This window comes from Sceloporus occidentalis, unplaced genomic scaffold (assembly GCF_023333645.1).
Source record: "Sceloporus occidentalis isolate IW3139 unplaced genomic scaffold, rSceOcc1.0.p SCAF_3, whole genome shotgun sequence".
NCBI lineage: Eukaryota > Metazoa > Chordata > Lepidosauria > Squamata > Phrynosomatidae > Sceloporus > Sceloporus occidentalis.
Window position 1 is genome coordinate 19,079,985 of NW_028316983.1, and position 14,235 is coordinate 19,094,219.

Genomic DNA, 14,235 nt, shown 5'->3' on the forward strand with positions numbered 1-14,235 from the left:
AGACAACAGAGCCTCACTTATAACTCCTCATGTTCAAAGGATCCCTGGCAGATGAAATTAACTCTGTAGAATACCTTCTCTCGGATCTAACTGATCAGATAACTGCAAAAGTTGCCAGATTTTGTGCAGCTGCCATCGATTGCCATAGTCGGGTAGAAAAATAACACTGTTAAATATCTGGCTATTAGACCTCCCATTACTTTCTTTTTACGATGGATGAAAATATTTTAAATTGTATATATTATGGCCAGTTGATTGTCCTGTAATGTTTTTATCCTATTTATTATTATGCTGGCTAACTGTCATAATAAATGAATGGTATTGTATTGTATGATCAACGTCTGGCAGATGTTAACCATAGAGTTGCACTGGAGGCCCTGGAGATTCCTAAAAAGGTGTTCTCTCAGGTAAAAAGAATGGTGGTTTTTTATTTGCTGTTTTCCCACATTCACGGGGTCCTCCATCCCTAACCCCAGCGAATGTGGAGGGACCACTGTATATGAAAAGCAAGAAAGAGCTAAAGGGAGTCACATTTGCTTCTGTCTTAAAACCAGGTGCGTTATTGAACCCTTCAGTTTCTATGGTCACTGTAGGGACCAACAAGTACCATAAATATAGATTGCTTTGGAGATTATCTGAGACTCTATAAAGTAATGACAGTAGAACAGGACACTCTTGGTTTTATGTGTTTTATCATTCATTACAGCTGACAGTAATAATTCCTCTTAATTCCATAATATTAATTATACTGATGCAGTTAATTCTTCTTTAAATTAGGAGAAATGTACTGGGTGATTATGAAAGAACACAAGAATGAATGGAGTGAATATTCTCTCTAGAATTTCGACACAAAACAAAACACTTGCTTTTTACAGAGAAGATTATGTGCACATTAGACACAAATAAAATATTTCAGGATACAAATTTAGTCTCTGTCACTGTAGAAATATATGACAGAAAAGAGAAGAAGCTATCATCTTTGATTACTGATTATTTTGAATTTATAACAAAACAAATGGAAAAATAGATTTTTTCATTTATTTATTGAAAGACTACTAATAATGAACAAAGGGTAAACTTTATACTTCAGTCGTTTTAATTTTGAAGTATAAACATGAACTAATTTGCAGCAGGCTGTAGGAGAGTACAGTTCCCATACTCTCCACACTTGTGGCCTTTATTTAGACTTGAATCTGAACTGTGAACATTAACTGTGAACAGCTCCACAAAGCTCTTTTCATGTAGAAAGCACATTTTATAAGATATACTTTAACAACTCTGAACTAAATCTGCCTCATGAAATGTTGAAAGGTTATCTGAATATTCATATCCACCCACCAAACTGCAACTTGTTTGGCAAATACACTCTGGAAAGATAATCAGATGAAAAAGAATTGAGTGCTTGAATCTCAGCCTTCATTTGAGATGTTGCCATAATATCTAGCTGCAAGGGAAAATACTAGAATTTACATTTATGTTTGAATTGATGTCATGTACAATATACAGTAATTCAAAAGAGTACCTGTGCCACAGGATAAAGACAAGAGTTCTGCTTTGCTTTAAAGACTGACTGCTTCACATTACAAAAACTAGTTAAACTTTATTGTGCTGCTGCAAGACTCTGACTAAAGCTGAGTTCCATACAAAGTGCATAGAACCTAGTTGACTTCATTTGCCTTAAACTGGCTTAAGTTTATGTTGGCTCAAGGTCTTTATCCCTTTTCACATCAATACATTTGACAATTTACATCCCAATTCTGTCAGCTGTTGCTTTGGTGGAATTCAGAAGACTGCAGCAGATTAAACAGCACCTTGTATGAAGTGGAAAGGGCAGAGTGGTCTAGGTTTGTATACTTTTTCTTCACACTTCAGTTGGAATTTTATTTGTTGGCCTAGAATTTGACTGTCTTTCATTATGATTCTTTGCTTTTTGTATGCGTATGACTTTAAGGAATCATACTGTTACTACTATTTTGTGTTTATGAAGCCTTACTTGACAAGAACACATGATTTTGAAGATGAATTATGGTGGCTCAGGTCAGAGTTCAAACCAAACCACGAATTATGTTCCAAACATACTACATGCAAACTATGGCTCCAATCTGACTTTAACTTTATTTCCATCTTCGTAATGTGCAATTTCACAAACCACTACTGTCTCAGTAGTGCAGCAGCTTTTAGAGGTACACCCATAGGCATAATAACTATGGGTATGAACGTTCAAAGGTAGTTGTTCAATGTGTTTTGTCAGAGTGATCTGGCCTGCACCTTAGACTAATGTGGGGACCAGAAAATTGTTAAATATTTGATGTTTCAGTTCTCTGACATTGGATGTTTTATACAAAATAGTCTAAGGCAGTGGCGGGTACACTGTAGCTGACTGAAAAGCCTATCAGACCTGGCCAGAACAGGCAGTTGTGAGGGTTGATGGGAGTTGTACTCCAACAACACTTTGAAGATGACAGTTTGCTATTTTTATTCTGAAGACTGTCTTTAAAGCAAGGACACTTTGTGTCCCTCAACAGATTTTAAAAACCCCAGCTTCCATCAATTCAGTCAGTATGGCTGGGTTTTAGACATGGTAGGGGTTGCAATCCAACAGCATGTAGAAGACAACAGTTTTGCAGTGCCACCTTTTTTTTTTAAAGTTAACTCCAAACCCAAAGCACTACCTTGGTTACAGTGGCTTTCTGCAGATAGTGCACAGCTACTGCCACATAAGGCTGCCAATACTCCTGGAAGTTAAGATGTGCTGTTTCCTCCCAGAAATATTGGTTTTTTATAGCTATGGCCATGGCTTGTACAAATCAGGTGCTTTTTTGCTGTGTTCAGATGAATAAATTTGTTCAGGATTATTATGTATAATAAAGAGGAGATAATAATGGTTCATACATACTTCATTTTTCCAGGTGGACTGATAAGCAATATAAGGTCTCATCTGCAAACTGGCCAATTTACTTTGATCTTGTTTAGACAATGGAATCAATGCACTCTTAGGTATGTTCAGCCTGAAAGTCAGATAGGTTAGTCTGAGTTTGCTTATTTTTCACTATAGTTTCATTTTATTTTTGATGTAAAGTAAAATCCCCATATCTGCAGGACCAGTACCTGCGGTTTCACTTACCTGTATCTGAAAAAAAATGATCTCTCTAGGTATCTGAGATTCTCCAGCACAATTCTGGGGTAAACCTGTGGCTGAAGTTGACCACAGAGTCACACCAAAGGTCCTCCAGATCAATTCTCTAATTATCTGGAGGTCCCCCAGTGCCACCCTATGGTCTACATCAGCCAGAAATATAACTTGACTATTATCTGCAATTTTCACTATCTGCAGTAAGACTGGGAATGTATCCTCTCCAGATACAAGAGTCATAGTGTATATGAAAGGCAAAATAATGTTGGTGAGCTAATGGTAAGAATAAAAAATCCAGGAAGAACAGATAAGAGCACACAATGTTCAGCTAACTGGTTAAATATACATTTTAGAGGTATACATACATTGATGGATTTATGAAGGGGTAATTCCCCCCTACTAACCTGTCAAAATCAGACGGAAGAAGGCCAAGCCATCTTATAGCCGGAACCGTAAGGTTATGGGCTTCAAAAGACATAGACTGAAACATGAAATAGCATATATTAAGTAGTATTTCTATTTGCCTGAAACATAAGACAAAATAAGGTTTTCAAGCAATATTACTAAGTTAATGTCATTTGGGATGATTATTTGACACAAAATGATAGCATGGCATTAGGATAGACAATATGATGTTATTTTTCTCATATGATATCTGGCTGAACTCAAACCCTAAATTTTCTGGCTTTTCTACAGCTACATCCATCTACTTGGTGCATCTTTGTCTGTGCAGAGTTTAAAGAAATGTGTGCAAAACAGAAACAAAGCAGGCAAGTGATTGACATTAAATAGTTGCCCTCTGTATGGAAAGAGCTGAATTTATACATAGGATAGAGAGGAAAGTGTGTATCCTCTCTTCTGCTAGCCACTTTGCAAATTTTCTCATTGCTATTCATGGCAATCAAAGGGTTGGAAATCTTGCATTTGTTGCCAGATGCATTCTATGCTACATACATAGTTCCACCCAGGCAAAGGAAACACATTTCCCTTTGGAAATTTCTCTTAGTTGGAAATAAAGAAACACATTTAATGAAAAAGTTCATATTGAAGCGAGATAAAGGATTAGATGGGTAAAGATTATTTGTTGACTGTTTTCTCAAAGCATTCACCTGTTCTCTTACCTGGGAGTAAGCCCATGTGAACTCAATTGGACTTACTTCTGTATGTGGGTGTGTGCACACGTGCATGCATGTTTAAGTTTTGACTGGTTTCAAGTCATTTCCAATTTACTTCAACCCTAAGGGTTGGGGTTTTCTTGGCAAGATTTGTTCAGATGAGGTTCTGCAGATATAAAATTACACTGTTTATGAATGGCAGAGCAAAAGTCAGGATCAAGCTGTATGTGTGTTCTAGAGAGATGCCAAGGTAACTTCACATCTACCTGTGCCACTGCCCACCACTCCCCCTCAGTTCCTCACTGTTTTGGAATGCAGGGCACACACTTTTAAAAATGTTTTTTTCCAAGAAACTGTGGAGTAAAAAGTGTTTTGTTTTTACTTTAAATTACTTTAAAGCACTCAGACACTTTGACTGCAGAAGAACATAATGTGTTTAAACAGGATCAGGATCGATGTAAGTATGAATTATTTTATAGGTGTATAATCAGCCATAGGCTGCATTCACACTACAGAAATAATCCAGTTTCACACTACTTGAACTGCCATGGTTCAGTGCTGTGGAATTCTGGGAATTGTAGTTTTGTGAGACAATTGGCTGCCTTTGTCAGGGAACTCTAGTGCCATAACAAACTACAAATCCCAGCATTCCACAGCTTTGAGCTATGGCAGTCAAAGTGATATCAAACTAGATTATTTCTGCAATGCAGATGCAGCCATAGCCATATTTCCTAAGATAGAAGGGTTTTGAGTATCAGATGGCCTTTTGCTCCCTAACCAAAATAGCCCCATTTAAACACGTATCAGTGCTCTTCACATTTCAGCTAGAAAACAATATAGTGAATGATACTGTGAATATGAAATGCAGAAGAAAAAACTTACCCTAGAACCATACTTGTAGATACACATTATTTCAATACCTGGAATACAGAAAATATCAAATATCAGTACTGTTATAAAAATTAAGAAAGGATAGTGTGTTAAGTTTTTTTTCTGACAAATTGATGAGCATGCCTTAATTTCAAGTCCTTGCATATGTCAGATCTGAAATCTGTCAAGTCCCTAAGCAGTATCAATGTCAGGCTTAAATGATGAATAGATCTAATACCTTCCTTCATCCCTCGTTTCATCACTAGACATAATATAAGTGAAATCAACACCCTGATGATTTCACACTTTCTTTTGTTTTAATATCAAGAGAAAGTGAGTTATTCCAGCTCACCCATTAGCTAGCACATGGCCCACACCCACCAACAGCATGTGATTCCCAATACATTATTGGATCTGCAGCCCTTAAGAGAACAAAAGGTCCTGTGTCTCATGTAGATTGTCTCTATTTGTATTTTGCCAATTAAAATGCTGCATACGCTGTAGTTGTGTTCTCTAGATACTTCCCATACTTACCATGTGGGTCAGCATCCACGAGGGCAAAGATAGGTACATGGCAAGAATCCCATAACTTTCTGACTAGAAGTCTTGTATTCACATCTGGTACACCTTTCCCCTAAGGAAATAATGCCACATTTTTATGTTTAGAAATAAAATTCTAGAATTACACATCTGTGTTCCTATTCAATTTATTAGTACCTTTGTAACAATTATTCTCAGGGTAGACTACATAAATACAAATCAAAATATAATATAGTCCACCTATTTAAGAACAAAATCCCCTCCCTGAACCCAAGAAGCCACTACAATTTTTAAAATTTCAGAGCTAAAAACCACATTGAGGTACAAACTGAGCAATGAGAATACAACCATTTTAAAAGGCTACCAAAAAAAATCTTCTGTTTGACACCAAAACATGCATTTATTTATAGTCAGAGAAGTGTCACACACATCTGTTTGGAGAAGCTACCACTGAGAAAGCTCTGACTCTTGAGTCAGTGTTGGCAATCAGGTCAAAGCTTGTCATGATAATTTAAGTGCACAAGTAAAAATGTATAGGAAAGGTTAGGCCTTCAGATACTGAGGATCAAAACCATGGAGGGCTTCATATGTTAGAACTGGCACTTTGAACTAAATCCAGAAAGATTTGGATGTCACTGAAGATCGTATATGATATGCCTATAGTGGCCAGTTTCAATCTGTATTTTTGCTGTAAAGGTAAAGGTAGTCCCTTGATATAAATGTCTAGTTGTAACCGACTGTAGGGGGTGGTGCTCATCTCCATTACTAAGCTGAAAAGTCACTCTTGTCTGAAGACGACTCTGGTGGTCATGTAGCGAGCATAACTGCACTGAATGCTGTTACCTTCCCATTGAAGTTGTTTACCTACTTGCATTTGCATGCTTTCAAACTGCTAGGTTGGCAGAAATTTTTTAATCGAAATTTTTGCTATAGTTGTAGTTTATTTGTCATTTTCAATGGAAGTCCCACTTTTACAGTGTGCCTGCGTCAAACACAGGTGCCTTTTATGTGGCTTTCAGCTTACACTGAAAGCTGTGCAAAGGAAGTTACAATGGCACGCACGTCATGCACGAGCCCCATTATTTTCATTGGGGCTCGAGCATATGCGCTATTTGCCTTACGCGGAGGGGTCCGAAACGGATCCCCACATAAGGCAAAGGTGGACTGTAATACACTACTATAATCTAGCTGGGATGCCACTAGAGTAGGACTGTGCAGTTGGTATGCCAAATCTTTGACTAAATCTACTGCACTTTATAAATAAAGTATAATAATAATAACTCAGACTCCTCTGTTTTTCTACTGTCTGACTCTAACTCCTTTATAATGACAAATGTATATTTAATTAGTAATAAAAAATCTACTGTAGTGAAATGGTAGCATAAGGTATTTCATCACTGCAGTGTGAAATAGCAGGCTACTTAGACTGGCATAACATAAAATATATTTGATTAAAATTTCTGAACCAGAAAAATAGTCCCAAAATTACCATGAAAGTAAATATGCAACAAACTAAGCATCTAATATTATAAGTTTTTCTTTACAAGCCAGAATCAGGATTGGTACATTTCTACCAATTCTGGCTCCACCCAAAATTACTTCTGGCTCAGTCCTTGACCCCATCTCCATCTTTACAGCCTTGCATTTACAGCATGAATTATTGAAGCCAGGTAGAATTATTTCTGTCCAGAAAGAACTATCCAGGTCATTACCTAGGCCAGGCAGTGATTAAAAACTGCCTTATCGGGCTCTGATGAGGGAGGGAGGGAGGGAACTGTGTGTTGTCAGCATGTTCATGGCATGAACTCTGAATTTCCAGATGACTTCACTCATCATTTTCCCATAGACATCAAACTGTGCAATAAGATGGGACACTACAAGACCCAAATCATTCAATACCATAAAGTTAAGTCAGGATCTTTCAGCACAAGGTTCTGGAAACCATCATCCAAGTATAAAGGGTACTACTGCATCTACTATAATCTCTCATCCCCAATTAAAAAAAAACCTGTTCAGAAAAATGCCATGGTTGATGGTCTGTAAAGCTGCCAAGAGGTCCAGGAGGATGACCAAATCCATTCTCTCCCAGCATAGATCTTCTCACAGGATGACCAAGGCACTTTCAGTGCAAAACGTAGGCCTAAATCTCAACTATATAGAATAACTATCCAAGTAGGCATGAATCTGATTATCCAAAGCACAAATGTCATACCGTAATAATTATGCATGGGGACATTGTATTGCAGAAATCATCATCCAGCAGTCTCTGAAAAGTTGCATCTTTTTCTACAATTAAAATAAATTTTGCATCTGTGATCAAATCTGTAATATTAAGGCTAAGAAAAATATTGGTGTTCTTGTTTAGTGCGTAATATAATGTTGAATACTTTGGTATATGTCAAACTGTTTCACACTTTTCATGCGATGTAACTTTGTATTAGAAACTCAGTTTTAAGGGAAAATAGGTATTCTGTTCATTAATCTCTTTCTGTCATTAAACAAAATAGAAAACACTCCCCTGTTCTTCAAGTATATATTTTGCCTAAAGGATACTTCTCATTCCTTCAACATTAGATGATACAGCTGCCTAAAGCAATAAAAGTTGTAGTAAGAGCATAAGTGAAGAAAATGCATTTATTTAAAATAATTAGATAATGCAAAACTAGAATAAATATCACAAAGCTCCCAATTTCCAAAGTAATTTTGTACAACACTTGTTATTTCTGAGAGTCTAATAGCTATGTCTTGATAAATTTAGTCTTGGGGTCTCAATGTACAGGCCATAAGGTCCGTGTTCCCCCTGGCCAGGCATCATCCTGTATGGATGACACAGGACAATAGCCCTGGGCCCGGCCAGTGCAGACGGTAATCTGGTGTATCTGGATCAGCCTTGGTCCAAGAGATCTTTAACATGATCTAAAAAGAGAGTCTGCCTGTGGTGGAGTTTCCTGAAAAATTGTTCACAACAGAGCCCCTTATCTGGTGCTGCCATTGTGCCCACTCTGAAGGCTTGTGATGTTGGAATGGGGTGTCTGACCATGTGGCTATAGCCAGGCCCCGTTTGTGCCCTTACAGACTGCGGGGGTGGGGGTGGGCTTCAGAGCACCAGTGATGGCGGCAGGTTAGAGGTGCATGCTGACAGCAGGTCTACAGTGCAGTAGTATCCATGCATGTGAACACCTGCCTGTTGCTGCTCTGCCTCAGGCAGAACTGGGTCAGAATTGTGGGCAGGATACCATAGGGTTGACCCATTATATCGTGCTTGTTTGTATAGGCCCTTGATCAAATTTCATTGGACACTAATTCCATTGAAACCAAATAGCTTTCTCGTTTGCCCACTTATATGGTCAATAGAGGGAGATAAAGTTAAACATCACGATGACAGATGTTTACAGACATTTTAAACTATTTTATTTTCCATTTGTTTTACTGTTGTTCATCTGTTATTTAGTGTTATAGAAAGTTTTGTTAACATTTTGTAACTCATATTGGAATTCACCTCAATATGTCAAACATATGGAGGAGGAAAGGGGAGGGTAATTGGCACAGAAATCCATATACCATAAGTTGAAGTGTATCCTTGCTGTTATTGCAGGTGTCCAGCACAGAACAGCTGAACATACCGAAATATGAGGCTTCCCAGTGGAATATTAATAATGCACAAACCTTAGGTTTAGTTCTACAAAACTAGGAAAAATAAAAGAGGCACCTCCAATGCCATCTATTTTTGCTTAGACCATAAATACTCTACTGTTAAAGCCTCTGATCCAGCAATCTATTCCAGACATGAACAATCTTTTGCACCCATAGGCATTTTGAGCCTATAATAGCTTACATCTGTTTTTTCAGGGTGAAAGTATATTGTGTGTGTATTGTATAGCTTATATCGTCATCTTTCGTCGTCAAAATGAATGGGCCATCGGATGCATACAAGAAAACTACATGTAGATTTCATTGTATCTGGCTTTTGGATGGATGTTTACTGTTCAGACATAATACTGTATCATAAAATAGCATTCTGCAAACAAACAGCTATATATCTTGGGCTCTCACATTTCCTTCCTCATTTTTGTCCTTTTTTGTGATGGGAGTAAATGAGAAGCTTCTGTTCCATATTTGTACTAAACGGCAGTTTGCCATTTTGTCTGAATCCAACAAACAAAAGCTTATTTGTAGTTTTTTGTGTGTGTGGGTTTTTTGGGCTATGTGGCTGTTCCATTGGAAAGAATTTATTTTTGAAGTTTCGCCATCTATGGCTGGCATCTTTAGAGAATGCTGGCATGGAAGTGAGTGGGGTATATCTGTATACTTATTCTTTTAGAACTATATAGAAAATATATTAACTCAAAGCAATAGCAAAAGTAAAACATACCGTTGTACTGCAGGTACAATTTACTTTTGTACCATCTTCCTCAATATAACTTAGATTACCAGCAATACACCCTTTGCTGGTTGACAGCTACCAGGAAAAAAAACAAGAAGCAATAAAAATTATGTAGCTAACAGAGCATTGCATATTATTAATTGTATATATTAGGTAAAAAATGCAGATATTTCGCAACAAATGACAGTGCGGCCATTTTCATCTTTTATTACTTTAGAAATGTGCAATTTTGGACTGTCTCAAGAAAATATCAATTCTGGAATTTGATTCATGCTAAAATTCAGGATATCATGCAGATCGAATTTGAACTGAACCCTAAACTACTAAATATTATGGAAGATATAAAAGGAAAATTAAATCAAGAAGAAGAAGGTGTTATTTTGTATTTGGTCACTGTAGCTCGCCTGATATTTGCTAGACATTGGAAGGAAACAAGCATGGGTTTACTTGAAGAATGGATTATGAAAAAATTAAAAACAATAAAAAAAGAAAATATCAGAATGAATTCTCAGAAATTGGAAAACAGCTTGATTTGACTTGAGAATAATAATAATAATAATAATAATAATAATAATAATAATAATAATAGTTTTATTTATATATATCCCACCTCTCCCTGCGAATCGAGGCGGGAGTACAGCAACAAATTTAAAAATACAGTTAGTTAAAATACATTCTCATATCATAAAATCTTAAAAACACATCAATAGTCCTATACAGGTACAATATCAACATCTAATTTCCCATAAATGCTCCGAATGAAGTGTCATCTTTAAGCTATTATAGCAGGTCAGGGGGATAGGCTCGTCGGAATAGATGCATCAGACTTTTGTTATCCAACTTCCAAGCAACTTTTGACCACTGATCCTTCTAACCCTTTACACCTCTCTTACTAGAATAGCACTCATCCTCTTGGGTAGTAGGACTGCTACAGCAAGAGAATGATGTCTCTTCTCCCCTTTCCAACAATAAATTATTCCCTGTGAAGTGACATTTTTAAAGGCCTACAACTCAATATGTGATGCATAGGTAGGAGAGTTCTGTGGCTTGGCACTAGAGAGTGGGAGAAAGAAAACTTCTCTTTCTTGTGGCTTGCAGTTGGTACTGTGGCCATGTGAATAAAATTAGGGTGAAATTAATTGCGGATCAAAATCTGAGCTGGAGAAGAATGTCAGTGTTTTAATACTCAGCTCAAGGAAAAAGCAAATATTGGCCCGATTTAAACGGGCCTTTGCACCGCCCCTGTCACATGCTAGGGGTTGGCCGAGGACACAGTGTCCATACCGGCCTCACCCCAGCACGTGACGGGGGCGTCAAAATGGCAGCACCCTGTACTCATTTGCACACTCAGGCGTCACAAGCGTGACGCAAAAAGAATCCGCCTTTTGCGGGTTCTTTTTCCGCCACCAGGAAGCCTTGCCATTATAAGTTCTGAAATTCACTTTGAGCTGAAACATTCAAGTTTTGCTCACATTTCAAAAAACTACAGAATATTGTATAAACAAAATAGATACATGCCTCTCACAAGGCAGACATGAAATAAAAAATTTTGTAAAGGCATTATGATTTTTTTTAATAAATTTAATAAAGTCTGTGAACATACAAGAAAACAAGAAGCTTTGCAACCAAAATAACCACATGCCTGCTGAAGGCATAGAACAGGGGTAGGCAACCCTTTTGAGCCGGGGGCCGGGTTGCTGTCCCTCAGACAACTGGGGGGCCGAAGCCAAAAAATAAATAATTAAATAATTTTTAAAAATTAAATAAACAAACCGGGACAAATGTAGGACAAAATTTTCAAATGGAGGGCACAAGGGGGGTGCGACCCGTCTTAGGAGACACCGCAGAAGAGGGGTGACACTCGGTTGGGCCTCCTCCTATACCCCTCGCTGCCATTGTGAATAGGAGGATACAGAGGAGCTGGGGGAGAGGGCTGGGCCCCCCTCCACCTCACTGCTTCTGCATTGTCCTGCTCATGAGTAGGATGCAGAGGCACTGAGGGAGGGTCACATCCCACCTTGCTGCCACTGTGTAATACTACTCACGAGAACGATGATGCAGAGGCAATGGGAGGGAGGGCCAGGCACGCCGCCTCCTGGAGCCTCGCCCCCTGCACTGGGTGCAGTCTGGGTCAGGGATGCTACTGTTCATTGTGATAATCTCAGCTGCTCACTTACCAAGGAGGCCTTGAGCTGAGAAACCAAATAGTGTTAAGCGTTCGTTTGCTATACTGCTGAAAATGAACTAACATTCCCTATTTATCTTGTCATTTCCTGCTACAATATATAGTAATAAGAATTTGCTGCTTGTTTCCCAATTATCAATTTTTACATACAACAGAAGAATGATTTAATACTTAACAATATGTAGATTCCTCCTAGGTATCTTGAGCATACAGGAAATATCAGTGATAATGTCGTCAACAACTCTTTGGTTACCAAAATGTATTGTATCAGTGTAAAATATATCTCTGTCAAGAAAAAAATGTAGTTTAAAAATAAATAAAAAATAAATAGTCTAATAAAATTATTTGAATACATGCTTCTTTAAAAATATCTTTTTATTCTTCTAAACGTATTGACAGTGACAAACACATAACCTTCCACCTACCAACCCCACTAATAATTATAATTATATATGAGGTATAGTCATGTATCTACATTATCCAATCACTTATAATTTAAATTAAAAATTATATATATTATTATAATGTTACTCATACATTATTTAGTAGCTATGAAACAAGCTACATCTAGTGAATAAGGGGTTAATTTACCACTTAGGATAGCAGAAGGTTAAGCTGAAACTACAGTCAGACAAGTGCACTAATAAAGTATGCAATAACATCCCAATATATGTATTACAAATCTACTTTTATAAATGGATATATATATATATTGTAATAATAAATATACATTTATCTTGGTTCTTCTTGACAAAAAAGTATATTCACATTTCACAATTCACAATTATACATATACAAAAATATAGCAAACATGTAATAACTAATTTACAATAACACTATATAACACTGAACTACTAAAGAGTATAATTAGCAATAGGTAGTATTTTCTTTCAGCAGAAGTTCAAAAGTTTACAAAACAACAGCTAATTAGATTCTATAATTCTCTAAAAGGTAAATAGCAATATTATTTACAAAACAACAGTCAGAAAAGAGTCATGTCCTCAGAGGGCTAAGAAACAATGTTGAGTAGCAAACAAACACAAAACATGAAATAACACTGAAGAATGTAAAATCCTTTGAAGGCTGAGATGCAGCGTTGCTTCATGCCAAGTGTATAATCTTTTTCAGCAGAAGTAAATATAATAATCAAGATTTAACAGAACAACAGCCAGTGGTACATATAGTGGGGTTTTACTATATACAGTTGTCTCTCCATATTCAGTAGGGTTAGGGGAACAAGACCCCCATGAATATGGAAAAACTGCAAATAACAAAAACACTGTTTTTACCTGAGAGGACACCTCTATAGGAATCTCTAGGTCCTCCAGTGCAACTCTGTGGTCAATGTCCAACATACACTGACCATAGAATGGCACTGGAGTAGCTACAAATGGTACCTCCTGCGCCAAATCCCTTGCTTAACCCGACGATGGCCTGCTGTGACGCGTTTAACAACTTCTTCGCAGATAAAATCTCTCAGATAAGAGCCGACTTAGACGCCACTGTTGGAACAGAATCTATAGGCGAGGTGTCCAGTGACTCCGTCGATGAAGTTATTCTGGAACAGCTCCAATCAGTGAGTACCGAGGACGTGGACAAGCTGCTTGGCAAGGTGAGGAAAACAACCTGCCCTCTAGACCCTTGCCCATCATGGCTGGCCGTCCAGTGGGGGGATGCATTGAGGAGATTCCTCACGGATATCATCAATGCATCCTTTAGGGAAGGGCATGTTCCATCTTGTCTGAAGGAAGCGGCTGTTAAGCCGCTTCTGAAAAAACCTTTCCTGGACCCCCTGGATATGAACAACTATAGGCCTGTTTCTTTGCTGCCATTTTTGGGCAAGGTAATCGAGAGGGCAGTTGCTCTTCAGCTCCAAGCTGTCTTGGATGAAACCGATTATCTAGACCCATTTCAAACTGGCTTCAGGACAGGCTTTGGGGTTGAGACTGCCATGGTTGCCTTGACTGACGATCTGCGTCTGAGCATCGACAGGGGTAGTGTGACCCAG

General features: G+C 37.8%; 1 protein-coding gene across 4 annotated transcripts in view; it reads right to left on the minus strand.

Moving 5' to 3' along the window:
- Positions 1-788: 788 nt before the first annotated feature.
- The window catches only part of SPO11 (SPO11 initiator of meiotic double strand breaks), a 38,372-nt gene continuing 24,925 nt past the window's right edge, over positions 789-14,235 (minus strand). For 2 of the 4 annotated variants that reach the window (XM_089513782.1, XM_089513781.1), the window contains 9 exons: positions 12,404-12,512; positions 10,031-10,117; positions 8,212-8,245; positions 7,871-7,980; positions 5,653-5,752; positions 5,131-5,168; positions 3,538-3,614; positions 2,897-3,008; positions 789-1,444 (listed from right to left, as the gene is read on the minus strand). In XM_089513782.1, coding sequence (XP_089369908.1) covers positions 1,325-1,444; positions 2,897-3,008; positions 3,538-3,614; positions 5,131-5,168; positions 5,653-5,752; positions 7,871-7,980; positions 8,212-8,245; positions 10,031-10,117; positions 12,404-12,512 — 787 coding nt within the window. In that variant the 3' untranslated portion in view covers positions 789-1,324. Of the gene's footprint in view, positions 1,445-2,896; positions 3,009-3,537; positions 3,615-4,254; positions 4,415-5,130; positions 5,169-5,652; positions 5,753-7,870; positions 7,981-8,211; positions 8,246-10,030; positions 10,118-12,403; positions 12,513-14,235 lie in introns of those variants that run through there. The other 2 variants (XR_016280380.1, XR_016280381.1) reach the window with 2 other exon arrangements.